General features: G+C 40.7%; 1 protein-coding gene across 1 annotated transcript in view; it reads left to right on the top strand.

The window, feature by feature from the left end:
* Ubxn4 (UBX domain protein 4) overlaps positions 1 to 16700 on the top strand; it is a 35988-nt gene extending 19288 nt beyond the window's left edge. The window contains exons 9-13 of the mRNA XM_057770217.1: positions 1663 to 1787; positions 5941 to 6043; positions 9590 to 9721; positions 11969 to 12171; positions 14400 to 16700. Coding sequence (XP_057626200.1) covers positions 1663 to 1787; positions 5941 to 6043; positions 9590 to 9721; positions 11969 to 12171; positions 14400 to 14538 — 702 coding nt within the window. The 3' untranslated portion in view covers positions 14539 to 16700. The remainder of the gene's footprint in view (positions 1 to 1662; positions 1788 to 5940; positions 6044 to 9589; positions 9722 to 11968; positions 12172 to 14399) is intronic.
* Positions 16701 to 17586: the final 886 nt, after the last annotated feature.

The raw sequence follows: 17586 nt of genomic DNA, 5'->3' as shown, positions 1-17586 counted from the left end.
CATGTATAAGTGTTTCGCCTGCATGAATGTGTGTGTGCCAGTTGTGTGCCTGGTGCCCTCACAGGCAGAAGAGGGCATCAGATCTTCTGGGATGGTTGTTAAGTCACCATGTTGGTGCTGAGAACTGAACATGTACAAGAATCCTATACAAGACTGGCAAGTGCTTTAAACCACTGAGTCAGCTATGCTCCCAACCCCATCAAAATCATGCATGCACGTGTGACATATTTGGACGTCAGAGGACAACAGTGTGGAGTCAATTCTCGCTGTCAACCTTCCTATGGTTTCTGGGGCTCAATCTCAGGTCACCAGGCCTACGCTTTTATTTTACCCTTGAATCCATCACACTAGCCCAAGATAGGGTTGTTTGTTTTCTTTGGGGCAGTTTTATTGTTCTTTGTTTGTTTCAGATGTATTTATATGTTTCATTATATGTAGGTGTGTGTATCTGATGTGGACATGTACATGAGAGTGTAGATATTCTCAGAGACCAGAGGTGTCAAATCCCCTGGACCTGGAGCTACAGATGGCTGTGAGCTCCCTTACATGAGTGTTAGGAGTTGAACTCTGGTCCTTTGAAGAGCAGAAAGAGCTCTTAACCACTGAGCCATCTCTCTGGCCACCCAAAACCATCTTAAAGTTATTTTCTTCATGTTATTTTATTCTTTGAGACAGAATCTCACATTATAACCCTGGCTGCCCTGGAACATGATGTGTAGACCAGGCTGGCCTCAAACTCACAGAGATCTGCCAAGTGCAGAGTTTAAAAGCATGTGCTACCCCACCCTCTCCTAGTTAATAAGAATTTTCTAAGAAGGCACAGCTTTTAAAGATTCTGTAGCTGGGCATGGTGATGCAAGCCTTTAACCCTGGCATTCAGGAGACATGGAGATGGAGCTCTGTGAATGCAAGGCCAGCCTGGTCTACGAAGAGAGTCACAGGCCAGTCAGGGCCAAACACTGAAACCCTGTCAAAAAAAAAAAAAAAATCCAAAGAAAAACAAAGAATTTGTAAATTGTAGTCTGTATAAAATCATTAATTTTGAGAGAGAGAGAGAGAGAGGCAGACTTTCAGAAGATTTAGGCATAACTAAAGGGTGACGATGGTTTTATAGCAATTGCTTTTCTTTTTTAAATTTCTTTTTATTGTGTATAAGTGTTTTGCATATGTATATGTATGTACACCATATGCATGCAGCGCTCATAGGGGCCAGGAGAGGGTGTTGGGTCCCCTGGGACTGGAGTTACAGAGGTTTGTTAGCTGCCATGTGGATGCTGGGACCCTGCGTCCTCTGGAAGAACTGTCAGTGTGCTGAACCACTGGGCCATAACAAGCTCGGCAGCTGCTTTTTAAATTAACCTATTGTATACATATCTAAATACTGTTTATTCCTCTGACCATTCAACAAACACTCATTAAACATCACCTTTGTGTCATACTTTGTTCCTGGCTATGGAGGCAGTTCTTTTTTTTCCCAAACAACTCATATTCTTGACACTTGCCTAAATGAAGAAAACAAACAAACAAAAACCTCAGATCTTAAATGTGTAAAGTCTACACATGAACCTAAGGAATTTCATATATTGTGTTTATCCCTTGCGTTTATAAACAGGTAGGCTCTGACAGAGAGAAGTAATGTGTCTAATGGTGTTTCCTTCAAAGGATCGTGCAGAGAGAGCTGCTCGTTTTGCAAAGACAAAGGAAGTAGAGGCTGCCAAAGCTGCTGCCTTGCTGGCCAGACAGGCAGAAGCAGAAGTCAAGAGGGAGTCTTCTGCTCGAGACAGAAGGTACTTCTTGCTTTATAAATGTCACCCCGAAATAGCCATGTGTCTTTGCTGGCTAGTGTTACTCTTATTTGTTTGTTTGTTTGTTTTTATTAGTTATTTTTAACACATTCTCCCTAGGTTGTTCTTGCTAACCTGAAACTGTTTATGTAGACCAGCCTGGCCTTGAACTCACTGACATCAAACTGCCTCTGCCTCCAAACTGCTGGGTATAAAGACATAGGACACCAAGCCCAGCTCTTGGTTAGGATTTATGTGGTTTTTTGATATTGGACAATTGCTAACTTTAATGACCTTGTGTGGTGGTGCACTGGGAAGGCAGACAGATCTCTCTTCTGAGTTTGAGGCTAGCCTGGTCTACATAGTGAGTTCCAGGCTGGCCAGGACTACAGGGTGAGACCCTGTCTCAAAAATACACTTTTTTAAACTTTTGATTTCTCATAAGGGCTGGGGAAATGGCTCAGAGGTTGGGTGAGAGCATTTGCTGATCTGGGAGAGAACCTGAGCTCAGTAGTTCCTAACACCTACATCACGTAGCTTAAAACCACCTGTAGCAACTCTTGCTCCAGAGGATCTAACACTGTCTTCCTGCTTCCAAGGGGACCTATACTTATTGACATACACTGACACAGACATACACTGACACATATACATAAATAAAAACACAATAAATCTCAAAAATAAAGAGAATTCAACTTGCTTAGAAATTGCAATAAAGACAGGCGATGGTGGTGCACGCCTTTAATCCCAGCACTCTGGAGGCAGAGGCAGGCGGATCTCTGTGAGTTTGAGGTCAGCCTGGTCTACAATAACTACTTCCAGGACAGGCCCCAAAGCTACACTGAGAAATCCCGCTTCAAAAAACAAAACAAACAAAAATTGCAATAAAAAAGTATGTTAAATCAGCTAGGCAATGGTGGGGCACACCTTTAATCCCATCACTCAAGAGGAAGAGGCAGGCAGATCTCTGAGTTCTGGGTCAGCCTGGTCTTCAAGGCGTAGTTCCAGAACAGGCACTAAAGTTACACAGAGAAACCCTGTCTTGAAAAAACAAAAACTAGGCCTGGAGGGATGGCTCAGCCGTTAAAGGCTAGGCTCACAACCAAAAATATAAGAGTTCGGTTCCCAGCACCCACGGCTGTCCCTCCAGGTATAAAAAAAACAAACAAACAAACAAACAAACAAAAAACAAAAACTAAAAGATACTGCTCTTTAAATATTAACTATACTGCTTTTAAAATATTTGATAAATTTAGCAACAGTATAAGTCTTTAAGAATAAAAAGAAGATTATTGAAAAAATTATAACCAGAATCCATGGGGAAATAGTCTGTTCTGTCCTCAGAAGTCATAGTATTTAGGTGGTCACACTTGGAGCTGCAGAGATGGCTTATCAGGTTAGAAAGGTCACTGTGCGGTCATAAGGACCTGAGTTTAGATCCCAGCACTCATGTAACAAGCCCGGAGTCCACCAAATGTCTAACCCAGCTCCAATCATGGAGCAGACAGGAGGATGGCTAGCACTGGCTGACTTCCAGGCTAGCTGAGACAGTATAGGCCCCAGGTTCAAAGGACTAGGTGGAGAGTGACAGAAGACAGCCTGTGCCTTCTTCTGCCTTCTGTGAAGGTGTGCATGCATACATGTTTGCATATGCTCTCCACAGACACATACAAATTAAACCTCTCTTCTTTTAATCTCAAAAGCAACTTCTAAGGGGTGAAAGATGATGTTGGTTGGGTGCCTTGAAGCTACAGTCAAGGCAGCTCCCAACCCTGGCGGCTGGGAACCAAATTCAGGTCCTCTGCAAGAGCAGTGAGTTCTCTTAACTGCTGAGCCATCTCTCCATTCCTGACTTTTACAGAATTTTTAATCTTGAAATTTATAAGGTGAGGTGAGATTTTCCTTTGTATGTTGTAAATATATTTTATTACCATTAGTTAAAGAGAAGCTGCTTTGGCCTATGGCAGGGAAGAATAGAGCTAGGCAGGAAAACTAAACTGAGTACAGGGAGAAAGAAGGCAGAGTTGTGCAGGTGCCGTGGAGATGCCGAATGAGAAAGACACAGGAACCTTACCCATAGGCCACAGCCTCGTGGTGATACACAGATTAATAGGAATGGGTTAATTTAAGATTTAGGAGCTAGCTAGCAATACACCTAAGCTATTGGCCAAACAGTGTTTTGGCCATTAACCAATTCTAACCCTTGGTAATTTCAGTCAAGAACACAGCAAGTTTGAGGGATGCTTGGGTTATATATGAAGTTCCAGACCAGCCTGGGCTACATAGTAAAACTATCTCACAAAAAGAAACAGTACAGGGCTGGAGAGATGGCTCAGAGGTTAAGAGCGCTGACTGCTCTTCCGGAGGTCCTGAGTTCAATTCCCAGCAACCACGTGGTGGCTCACAACCATCTGTAATGAGATCTGGTGCCCTCTTCTGGCATGCAGGCACACATGGAGGCTGAACACTGTGTATACAATAAATAAATAAATCTTTAAAAAAAAAAAAAAAGAAACAGTACAAAAGATTGAATATTATACCACCTAGGATAATTCTGTTTTAAAAGACAGTAAAAGTTTGCGCATGATGGCCCCTGCCTTTAATCCTAGCACTCAGAAGCAGAGGCAAACTGGTCTCTGAATTCAAGGTCAGAACAACAAGTGCTAGGCAGGGTCTACACAATGAGACTGAACAAAATCCAATAAAGTCAGTAACAAGTGTTGGTGAGAAGGAAGAGAATTTGGAGCCTCTCTACATTATGAATGGGCGATAAAATGGTGAAGCCATTTTAGAAAACCATTTGGTAATTCCTCAGGATATTAAACATGGAGTTACCAGGTGGCCCAGCACTCACTCTTAGATATATATCAGAGTGGGTTGTCAAGGTTAGGGTTACTATTACTGTGATGAAACACCATGATCAAGGAAGTTGGGGAGTAAAGGGTTTGTTTTACACTTCCACATCACAATCCGTTACCAGAGGAAGTTGGGACAGGAACTCAAACAGGACAGGAACCTGGACACAGGAGCCTGCTTACTCATAGAATTCAGGTCCACCCTTCCCAGGGATTGGGTCCTCCCCAGTTGGTCACTTATTGACAAAATGCTTTGCAGCTGGATCTTATGCAGACATTTGCCCAATTGATGCTTTTTCCTCTGATGACTCTAGCTAGTATCAAGTTGACATAAAACTAGCCAATACAAGGATTCATAATATGTCCACAGAAAGCCTGTCCATAAACATTAATGGTATTCAAAAAAGCTACAGTGTGATAAAATTTATCAGTTTAGGAGGAGATTCACCAATAAATCAAGAACTTACAGAGCATTTGATGAATTTTTGATTACATAATACTGTATGAAATACATACATACATAATGCTGTATGAAAAAAATGTTTTTTTTTTGTTTTTTTTTTAGATGAAAGGTTCTGACTACGTGAACCAGTTAATGGTTGCTAGGGCCTGGGAAAGGAAATAAAGTGATTACTAATATGCTCAGGGTTATTTTGGGAAGTCATAAAATATTCTACTGTTCCTGTGATAGCTACATGGTTTTGTTTATTTTTTTTTATTGTTTAAATTTTTTTTAACATTTATTTTGGCCCTGGGATGGGTGTTGTGTGTGTTCCGTGGAGTCCATGTGAATGTGAACAGTAACTTTCAGGAATTAGTTCTCTCCTTCCTCCATGATGGAAGGGTCTCAGGGACTAAACTTAAGTCATCTCACTAGGCCCTTGTTTTTGTTTTTGAGACCAGGTTTCACTGGGCACATAGCCTGGGCTTGCCTCTAACCTGGGATCCTCCTGTGATAGGATTGCAGGGGTTGACAGGCTTGCATGGCAAGTACTTTACCTGCTGAGCCATCTTGCCTGCCTCAAAACATCATTTCTACTTTCAACTGCATTTAAGGAGACAGAAAGATCAAAAAGAAACGAAGGAAGGAAGCAAGGAAAGAACGAACTATTTATGGGTGTGGGAGCAGCATGCCATGGTGCATGCATGGAGGTCAGATGACAGCTTAGGGTTCTCTCCTTCCACCATAGGAGCAAGGTCATATCACTAAGCTAGGGAGCAAGTGTCCTGGCCTTTCTCAGCGTTATTTGTCTGGTGGTGAATGACACTGAATGCAGCTTGACGGTTTTCTTTTTTCTTAGCACCATTGCAAGAATTCAGTTCCGGCTGCCTGACGGCTCTTCCTTCACAAGTCAGTTTCCTTCTGATGCTCCATTAGAAGAAGCAAGGCAGTTCGCTGCACAGGTGAGTTCATAAAGACAGATTGTAAGTTATTAAAATCTTGCAGGAGAGGTTCCAAAGCAGAAGACTGGCAGGAAATAGACTGAGGTGGCTGGAGTATTATACGTGATGACAGTGTGCGGCAGACTTGGGAACGTTCCTTTAGCAAGAGCAGTGAAAAACCAGTGGTCTAGTCGCTGAAAGGAAGTGGGTTCTCTTTGATTTCTCATGGGTGATTAGTGTTTAGCCGTTTTTCTGTTTACCAATCGAAAGATCAGGAATTTACTTTAAAAGTGTGGGCTTATTCAAAATCTAACTGGCACATGAAATTTGATGACATTACAAGTTAGGTAGGAGCAGTTTCTAGTACTTTTATTCCCTTAGTCCTGAGTAAATGGATCGGGGCTGGAGAGATGGCTCAGTGGTTAAGAGCATTGCCTGCTCTTCCAAAAGTCCTGAGTTCAATTCCCAGCAACCACATGGTGGCTCACAACCATCTGCAATAAGGTCTGGTGCCCTCTTCTGGCCTTCGGCATACACACAGACTATTGTATAAATAATAAATAAATATTTTTAAAAAAATGGATCCTGGTTACAAATCATCCTTCAGGATCTAAGCTTTGTATGTACAGTTTGGTTCTCATAACGTCAAGGTTAAAATTAGGAAGTTGGCCGGGCGATGGTGGCGCACGCCTTTAATCCCAGCACTCGGGAGGCAGAGGCAGGCGGATTTCTGTGAGTTCGAGACCAGCTTGGTCTACAGAGCTAGTTCCAGGACAGGCTCCAAAGCCACAGAGAAACCCTGTCTCGAAAAACAAACAAACAAACAAACAAAAAAAAAAAATTTAGGAAGTTGGCTGTGTTTTCACGGATGCAGCTAACTTCCTGGGTTGGAGCTTCTTTTCTAGTTCCTTCTTTAGGGCTGTGTTTGTGGATAGGTATTGTTTAAGTTTGATTTTCTCAAGGAATATCTTACTGATAGGCCATGCTTTTGTTGGCACCCGTGGGAGTCCTGCCCCCTTCTGAACAGATGTGGATTGCGTGAATTGGTAGAGGGAAACAGGAGGTGGGAGAGGGGATATGAAGCTGCTATCGGGATGTAAGATAATTGAGAATTTTAATTAATGAGAAGAAATACAGGAACCCCATGGATGGGTATTTTACAATATATTCGTATAATCATAAAGAAAATTTAGCTCTATTATTAAAACATAATTTTAATGACTAAAAAAATGTTGGGATATTGGGCTCAGACCTTTTCACCAGACTACTCAAATAGTCTTTCCACCATGTTGAGTCACAAGAGGACATGATGCCTCAGCACGGCAGAATCCAACTCAGGTGGTCGTTCTTTGCTCTGATGTCCTGAGGACCCTACAGCACTCCTCTGTCTTCTTTTAGTATCCAAATGGTTTAAGAAAACTTTTAACATCTAACACATGACCCCTGTCTTGCTTTATTCCGACTGCTGCAGGTAAATGGAGGCTGTGTGGGGAAAAAGCTTTCTTCTGTGGACCAGCTGGACAGCTCATGGATTAAAAGTGCTTGCTGCCATGCCTGACCACTTGAGTTAGGTCCCAGGGAGAGAACTGACTTTTCAAGTTGTCCCCACACATGTGCTATGGTGTGCATGTGCCTCCCCTACTTCCCACATAGTATTGCAAAACAAATAACAAATTAGCAGCTGTGCAGTCAAGTCTGTCAGCAGCTGGGGTCTTCAATAGCGTTTGGAAAACTTGGGCTAATGACTCACCAACATATTTGGACTGTTACCAGTTTTTCTTATAAAATATTTGAAATGGTTTTGCATACAGATTGAGATCATGTCTCCAAATACATACATTTTTTAAAAAAATGACAATGACCATTATTTCCCTTAATACAAACCATTTCAGAATTCTATAGATACCATTTTTCATATTTTTATTTATAACTGTTGTGTGTGTCTGTTTGAGTGTAGGTGTGTGTATAAATGTGGGCATGCATGTTTGTTTTAGTCAGCTTTCATTGTGGGTTCCAAGAGTCAAACTCAAGTTATCAGACTTTTATGACAGATGGTCAGTGCACATAAAATAAAAATTAATACATTTTAAGAAAACTTCCTTTTCATGCTGAGATATAAATGACTCACCATACATATAATCTCAGTTTCAGGAACTTATACGGCAATGGGGTCTCACTGTTATCATCAGAAGAGGCTGGCCTGGAACTTTTTACATATATGAAGCTGGCTTTGAACTCAGATCCTCCTGCCCCTACTATCAAGCCCAGCTTAAAAAAACTTTTTCTTTTTTTAAGATTTATTCATTCATTTATTATATATACAGTGTTCTGCCTGCACGTATGCCTACACAACTGAATAGGGCACCAGATCTCACTATAGATGGTTGTGAGCAACATGTGGTTGCTGGGAATTGAACTCAGGACCTCTGGAAGAGCAGCCAGTGCTCTTAACTTCTGAGCCATCTCTCCAGCCCAAAAAAAGAAAAACTTTTTAGCTGGGCGTGGTGGCAGGCCTCTTTGATCCCAGCACTTGAGAGGCAGAGGCAGGCAGATATCTGTGATTGCAAGCCCGGTCTGGTCTATTTCTTTGATCCCAGCGCTTGGGAGGCAGAGGCAGGCAGATTTCTGTGATTGAAAGTCCAGTCTAGTCTACATAGCCAAGGCTATGTAGAAAAACCCTGCTAATAAATAAATAAATAAATAAAGCAAAGTATGGGTCCAGGCGGTGGTGGTATACACCTTTAATCCTTATGGTCTACAGAGTGAGTTCTAGGATAGGTTCCAAAATCTACAGAGAAGCCCTATCTGAAAACAAACAAACAAAAACAAAAAAATCCATAGATCTTTCCTTGTTCTTTAACAAAGATAAAATTCAGTCCTGGCACAGAGGAGCTTTAGTGGGACAGGTATCTTTTTAAAAGAGTTTTTACAGCATTTAATTTATGTGGGAAGTGGGGGAGGCATATGCACACCACAGCACATATGTGGGGGTCATAGGACAACTTGAAAAGTCAGTTCTCTCCCTGGGACCTAACTCAAGTGGTCAGGCATGGCAGCAAGCACTTTTAAACCGTGAGCCATCTAGCTGGTCCACAGAAGAAAGCTTTTTCCCCACACAGCCTCCATTTACCTGCAGCAGTCGGAATAAAGCAAGATGCTGGCCTACTTTGGGCATGGCCTTGGGTACTATAAAAACAGATGCCTGCCCTCTTGGCTGCTCAATTCAGTTTTTGTTTCCTGCTCATGCAAAGGACTGTAGATCTGTAAGTCTACCCCTAAATAAAGAACCCTTTATTATACTTCATTCTGAGCTAGTGTGGGACTGCTTTATTGTAATTGCCAACAGCAAGATAATGGTCATACTGTAGATGTTAAAAGCTTTTTAAAACCATTTGGATTTAGTATCTGCCAACTACTTTTTAAAACATTTTTTCTTAAGAGGTTTTTGAATTTGTGTCTAATTGAACTTTTTAAATTAACTTTTCTAACAGTCATTTTAGAATCAAAAATTATGCAGATTGTTAGTACCTTACTTTTTAAAGGTTTACATCCACTTCTCTGTTCCAGACTGTTGGCAACACTTATGGTAATTTTTCGCTAGCGACCATGTTTCCCAGGAGGGAGTTCACCAGAGAAGACTATAAGAGGAAGCTGCTGGACCTGGAGCTCGCCCCCAGTGCCTCCGTGGTGCTGCTGCCAGTATGCACACAGTTCTGGGTTCTGCTCTTTGGATTTTCTGTCTGTTCTATTCTTGGTCATTGCTTAGAATTGGTGGAAGAGAAAAAAAAAGGCTGTGGGCAATTAAAATACAAAATTGGATCAATTTATAGTACCTTTATTGTATGTTTTATAAATTTGCAATCTAATGTTTTGTGAGGCTTTGAGTTTTCTTTTATTATTATTAAATTTATTTATTTATTTATTTATTTTTTGGTTTTTCGAGACAGGGTTTCTCTGTGGTTTTGGAGCCTGTCCTGGAACTAGCTCTGTAGACCAGGCTGTAAATTTATTTTTTAAAAATAATCTTTTCTCATTTTATATACATGTGAGGCTTTGAATTTTCAACTGTTTTGTATGCAAAAAAATTTACAGAAGAGAACAAATATTGAGTTGTTTCTTCTGTGAACTCTTAGCCTATGACTAGACAGTCTAGCACAGTAAAAATATATGTCTAACAAAAAATTAGATTTAATTATTAAGTATAGCATGCTTTTGGTTTTTGTTTGTTTGTTTGTTTGTTTTGTTTTTTTTTGGAAAGGGTCTTATTGTGTTATTGAGGTCATTGTATAGACTAGGCTGGCCTTGAACTCAAAGAGGTCTTCCTGCCTCTTCCTCTTAGTGTCAGGACTGAAGAAGTGTGCCACTATACCCAGTAAGTTTAGTACTTTCATCTCTCAAGGAGAAAAGGGGGTCAGAAAGCTAAGATGTTACCAGGGTCCTACCTGAAGTGTCCTGGGTTTTTACGTCCTGGTCAGTGTAGTTTCCCTACTCTAAACCAGAGCTGCCAGCACACTTGAAACAGCCCTGCAATCAGAATTCCATGGTATTTGCTGGATTTTAAATCTTAATCTTTTAGTTACTTATTTTTCTTTGGTTTGGTTTTTTTTTAAAAAGCCTTTCTCTTTTAATTGGTGAGACTTTTATTATCAAAGTTATTAATTTTATTGCCAAAGTTTAATTTTCTTAAAAATAGTTGGTTCGGAGCTAGAGAAATGCCTTGGCAATTAAGAGAAGGTACTGTGGGGACTTGAGAGATGGCGCAGTAGTTAAGAGCACAGACTGCTCTTCCAGAGGACCCAGGTTCAATTCCTAGTAACTCCAGTTTCAGGGTACCCAACACCTTCATGCAGGCAAAACACCAGTGCATATAAATTTTTAAAACACAAAAGAGAGAAGGTGCTGCTCTCCTAGAGGACACAGGTTAAGTTTCTGCAGACACGGAGCAGCTCTGTAACTTTGGATCCTGTCCTGCAACCCAATCTACCAGGCTGGCCTCCAACTAACAGAAATCTGCCTGACTCTGCCTCCTGAGTGCTGGGATTAAAGACGAGCGCCACCACTGCCCAGCCCAGATGTCTTTTTCTGATTCACTGGGCACCAGGCACACATGTAGTAGACATAGATAGTATATAGTATACAGGCAAAACATTAATACACATAAAAGAAGACTATTCTTTTTTTTTTTAATTGATTCATCCAAGTGTGGTGGCACATCCCCTTAATTATAGCATGTGGGAGACAGAAACAGATGGATCTCTCGAGTTGAAGACCAGCCTGGTTCACATACTAAGTTCCTGGCTAGTGTGGGTTATATTGTGACACCTTGTCTCAAAACATAAATAGGGCCTGGAGAGCTGGCTCAGCTGTTAAGAGCACTTGCTGCTTTTGCTAAAGACCCAACTTGGGTTCCTAGTGTTCATATGGCTGCTCACAACTGTCTATATACCCAGTTCCAGGAGATCCCATGCCCTTTTCTTACTTCTGTGGGCTCATGCACACATGTGATGCACATACATAAATTCAAGCATACCCATACACATAAAATTATTTAATTGCTTTCTAAAAAGTAAAAACAGGTGTGGTGATACATGCCTTTCATCCCAGTATTTTTGTGGCAGAGTCAGAGCCAGGCAGATCTTTGTGAGTTTAAGGCCAGTCTGGTCTACAGAGTGAATTCTAAGACAGCCAGGACTACAAAGTGAGGCCCATCTCAAAAAATAGAAAGAAACAAAGACAGGTAACTCTAGGAGTCCACCTAAGTTCATGGGACATAGAAATCAGTAAAGATGATCATTTTCACTTTCTGGGATTGAGACAGTCTGTAGAGTCTCATTTTTAGATAAAAGAAGCATCTAAGTCCCATGTAGGATTCAATTGTACTGACACAGTCTTCGCTTGCTTGCTTGTTTGTTTGTTTGTTTACTTACTTATTTATTTACTTTCTAGGCAGGACGGCCAGCCACATCTATTGTCCACTCTTCCAGTAGAGACATTTGGACATTACTGGGGACGGTGCTTTATCCATTCCTGGCCATATGGAGACTAATTAGCAACTTTTTATTTAGTAATCCTCCTCCTGCACAGACTTCAGCAAGACCCACATCCACAGAGCCTTCAAACCCTGTGTCATCCAGCAAGTCAGAGAAAAGGTATATGTTCTTCTTTTCTCTGGTGGTTAAATACCCGGGTCATGTCCAATAGATCTCTTACTTTCTGGTGCTAGAAAAGCAATGTTGCCTCTTTTTCCCCCATTCACTGAACTCTCTTTATTTCATAATTACTAATACAGGTTTTCCTCCCATGTATGTAATTTCTTTTTTGCTAGCCATGTTTTTCTGTTGTCATTCATTTGATTTTAAGATGAGGTCTCTGTTGCCCTGACTGGTCTGGAACTTGTTATGTAGATCAGATTGATCTGTTCCTTCTCCTCTCTATTTCCCAAGTGCTAGGATTAAAGGTTTGTGCCACCTCACCTGGCTTTCTTGTTAGCCATATTTTGCTTAATACAATGGCACTGGTTGCTTATAGTCTTGCATAATTTCTTTCTTTGTTTTGAACTATAATTTTTATTATTTTTCTCTTACATATCAATCCCAGTTTCTCCTCCTACTCCCCAACCTTCCTCCCACCCTAGCCCCCTTTCGCTCCTCAGGGTAAGTCCTTCCTTTCCTGCTAATTCAACTAAGTCTGTTCCAGTACCTCATTGAGCTTGCATAGTTTCTCTTCAGGAATCTGAAAATAGAGAATTTTAATCTGAGTTTTCTTTGATCTACTGCCTGATTTTCTTTATTTGAGTCACTCAGAAGAAAATCACACTGAAAAAAACAAGTACACCCTTGAATATGGTGCTTCTAAGCCAGACTTATCAGGGTGCACAGTAATCTCTGGCACTTGAGAGCCTGGTGAGTGGGCGGGTGAGGGTGTGGATCATGAATTTGAGTCCTTTCTAGGTTACACATTGAAACCCTGAGCCAAACAGAAGATGAAAAACAAGAACTGAAAAAAAAAAGATGCCTTCAGACTTGATTCTTTAACCAAGAGGCATTATTTTCATCACAGATCAAAGATTTCGTTATACAGACCGCACTGATAGCTTTAGCCCATATTCTGATGGCATATTCTAAATAGGTTAATAGAAAGTATTATCCAGACGGTGAGGGTATACCACCATCTGACAATGCTTATTCTTGTTAAACACACTCTGTTAGCATTTGTCTTGCAGGGGGTGAGGTGTTTTGAGATGCAGGGTTTCATATAGCTCAGGCTGACCTCTTAACTACTTGTCTATAACCTTGAACTCATGATCCTCCTGCCTCCATTTTCCAAGTACTAGGGTTACAGCTGCTACCCACTACATACACTCCCACTTCTCTTGGACCTATAATAGACATTGTAGCAAATCTATCAGCCCTGGAAGCCATTGCTCTGCTGTCTGGGCACTTAGTCTAATCTTGCACTGATTCTGTGGTTGGTGATTTATATGAATCCTGTGATTAGCTGATGATTAGCTGATAGAGCATTTATCTTGAGTGTCAGGCAACAAGATCAGTAATATCCTTAATCTTCCTGAAGAGTAGGTGGAAATATTTAGTTCTGTATACTATAGTATGGAATAGGATTCCATGTGAACTGTTAAAACTTTCTCAAGTGAGTGGACTTGAGGCAGAGGGTAGAGTGTGTGTGTATGAGAAAGGGTAAGCCTTTATGTTCCGTTGTTTTTACACTTTCTGTTGCTAATAAAATTCTTTAAACTTGCTGGGTGGCAGTGGTGGCGGCATACACCTTAATCCCAATGCTTGAGAGGCACAGTCAGTCAGATCTCTCTGAATTCAAGGCCAGCATGGTCTACAGACCAGGACAGCCTACAAAGAGAAACCCTGTCTCAAAAAAAAACAAAAAAATTCTTTAAACTTAAGACTCCTTCCTGTTTGGAATAAGGAAGTCCCATGTGTTCTTGGCTGTAAGTTACTGGGAAAGGTTTTGAAAGGATTGCAAATGACTGGCCATTTCTATATGTTAAGGTACAGCTTCAGCTTTGTGTAGCTTCTAGGGTGATCTCTAAGGTAGATCTTAGTATATGTGTCAGCTTGTATGCGGTTTTTAAATTTAGTTAACTAAATTCATGTTCTGAGGTTCAGTAAGTCATCATGAAAATGGACAATATGATTTGACTGGTTTGATTTATAGAACTGAGGAGATTAAATTACTAAAGGCTAATAAAATTGATTATTGCAGGAGGGACATACAAATACTGCCCGTAGACTTCATTGTTGAGTCAAAAATAAAATATAGTTGCCATCATCAGAAATGTGAAGAAACACTTTGTATTGTTTATGTTTTATGTCCCCTTCCCTCTTTTCCTTCTTTTTCATATCAGGGAACCAGTCCGAAAAAGAGTGCTGGAAAAACGAGGGGAGGACTTTAAAAAGGAAGGAAAAATATATAGACTGAGGACTCAAGATGACGGCGAAGACGAAAACAACACTTGGAATGGAAATTCTACGCAGCAGATGTAGTATAGCGGCACAGTGTGTGCAGTCTTCACTGTTTCCCTTGGGGCTCCACTCAGACCTTTGCTGGAGAAGTGAATCTGCTTGTTTTCAGACCATGTATACAGCCTTTATTTCTGCTTAGAGGTTATGAGTTAAAGTTGTTTAACCTGAAAATGTCAAAACATGACATAGCTGGATGCTAGGTCCTTATATAGGGTAACCAGCTATTCTCCCAGCCACCTACCAGTTCCTGCTCAAACTTTACAGCCCTCTAGCCCAATGTTTTATTTAGAATACTTTTTGCTTCAAGATTTTTAAGCCACACAAAGTAATTGGTATGTCACTGGGTAATGTGACCCTAGAGCACTCTGCTAGCTGACCAGGTGATAACCAGTGTTTAGCGTTTCTCTTTGCACTCATCAACGACAAACAAAATCTTGTAGTTTTGGTCTTACTTAAACCTTGAATAAAAAAAGTTTTCTAAAAATGAGAATAATCTTATTTTTGCTGTAAGCATCTTTCTGTTGTACAGGGCTGTATCAAGGTCACTTTTGTCTGACTTTTTTCCTCCCAGTGCTGCCCTGAAGATGTCAGCAAAATGACTGGCTACCTTTTCTTTAAAATGTAAAAATTTAGGGATTCTAAATGTTACAGAGACCAAATCCCAAGTGCCCTAGGTCACTGAGGCATTTATTTATTTGTTTTGTAATCTTTTCTCAAGCAGTCGAGAATGGCCAGTCTGCAGCTTAATTTGCACACTCACATTCATTATAAAGTTTCACATTTCTAGGACCTAGTGTAGACTAGGGTAGAGCACTAACACACACCTTCCTTCACTGAGGTTATTCATACTAAGAGTTTGGAAGACGTTTTCTAATTGAACTTCCACTAAAAGTTGTAATGTTTGAATCATGGGGTGGGTATGTGTGACAGTTCCTCTGTTCTTAGAACAACTGCATGTCAAGGAAGACTGACTTGGATTTGTGATTGGAGGAAGAGCTTTCTCCCCTGTGGGATAATAGGTTTGTAAGATGGGAGTGTTGGCAGGAAGTAGAATAGCTGCTGAGCTGCTGGGGGCAGCAGACCTTTCTGAAAACATGCCCAGAAACTTTAATGTTTTATACTTTAACAATAACCTTTTCTAAGTAGTAATGATCATCATTGCAAAAGTTCAGCTATTACTAATTTAACTTAGGAACTGGAAACAACTAAATGCTCTCCGTGGATGTAATTTCTGCTGAGAAGTGGTACATACTAATGCAGCACTTGCCGTGTTTACTGAATGTCTGCTGTGTGTTAGTGAAAAGAAGGTAGGAGACCTAGCATAGGCTGAGTCCAGCTTGTAAGTTTTCTGTGTAGAGGACATTGTGTTAACATGTATGTAAAGAAAGAGAAACATTGATAATGGATGACTATATGTCCTAGTTTTCTTGTAGTCTTGAATTTTTCCAGTCTTCTGTATTGATCATATTATTTACATTATTTAAAGAGAGTTTTGCCAGGTGTGGTTGGTGGCTCACACTGAAAATCCCAGCACTTAGGAGTCAGAGGCAGTCTAATTCAGGGGCCAGCCTGGTCTACATAGCAAGTTTAGGCCAGCCAGGGCTACAAGATAAAATCTTGTCTCAAAAACAGCAAAAATGTGAGTATTTAAAAATTGCTAGCAACTGATTCATTTAAAATCCAGTCTTCTAAAAATGCAGCAAGCAGGGTGTGGCATCCCATGTTTGTAGTCCGAGTACTTATCCGAGGCAGAGGCAGGAGTATCAAAAGTTCAAGATTATCTTCAGTCAAGTCCAGCATAGGCTGAATAAGATCCTGTCTCCACATCAGCGAGTCAGTATATGATTTTTTTAAAAAAATACTTGTCAAGTGAGTATAAATCCTGGAAAAACATTAAGTACCTCAAGTCAGTTTGTCTTGAAGAAAATCATATACAAATCTTAAAATGTACATGATTCATGTTTCATTAAGAGGGTTCCTTCTCAACTTTATCTCTTAAAAAAGTACACATGGTTGAAAAACCTCCAAAATATAAGATAATGGTGTCTCTGTCATGGTGTCATACCCCACTACCATTCCTCAGAGGCAACCTCTATTAATAATTTCTAATGTAATTTTCAGAAAAAATTTATGCATATAAGCAAATATGTAATGTTTATTTTTAAATAAATTTGATCATATTGTATGTACTTCCCTGCATCTTGCTCCTTCTTTACAGTCCTGAAGATCTTGACGTGTCCACAAGCAGCTAGCTGCCTCATTCCTACTACTGCCTGTTGAAGTTTGCTGAACATAAGGACCCAGCTGATTAATTGTAGTCTGTGGTTATTAAAATGGACTTAATTTGAGCCAGGCAGTGATGGCACACACCTTTAATCCCAGCACTTGAGTGGCAAGTGCAGTTCAAGACCAGCCTGTTCTACACAGTGAGTTCCAGGACAGCCAGGGCTACACAGTGTAACCCTATCTTGAAAAATGGGGGAAAGAGCCGGGCGGTGGTGGCGCACGCCTTTAATCCCAGCACTTGGGAGGCAGAGGCAGGTGGATCTCTGAGTTCGAGACCAGCCTGGTCTACAAGAGCTAGTTCCAGGACAGGCTCCAAAGCTACAGAGAAACCCTGTCTCGAAAAACCAAAAAAGAAAAGAAAAGAAAAGAAAAATGGGGGGAAAGAAGTTACTTGATTAGGCCAGGTGTGTTAGCACAATATTTTTTCAAAAAATATTTATTTATTTATTTATTATGTATACAATATTCTGTCTGCGTGTATACCTGCAGGCCATTATGGTTGTGAGCCACCATATGGTTGCTGGGAATTGAACACAGGACCTTTGGAAGAGCAGGCAATGCTCTTAACCTCTGAGCCATCTCTCCAGCCCCTAGTACAAGATTTTGATCCCAGCATTATGGGGGCAAAAGGAGACCAGCTAGTCTGCATAGTGAATTTCAGGCTGACCTACGTTAACACAGTGAGACCATGTCTCGTAAACAAAATAGTAATTGCTTGTTTGGTTTTTCTGTTACAAACATGAACACCCTGGAGGGGAGATATATTGTGTCTGAGAAAATGGA

The sequence above is a fragment of the Chionomys nivalis genome, chromosome 5 (genome assembly GCF_950005125.1).
Source record: "Chionomys nivalis chromosome 5, mChiNiv1.1, whole genome shotgun sequence".
Classification (NCBI taxonomy): Eukaryota; Metazoa; Chordata; class Mammalia; order Rodentia; family Cricetidae; genus Chionomys; species Chionomys nivalis.
Note: the sequence above shows the minus strand (reverse complement) of the source record. Positions and strands in the feature narration are given on the sequence as shown.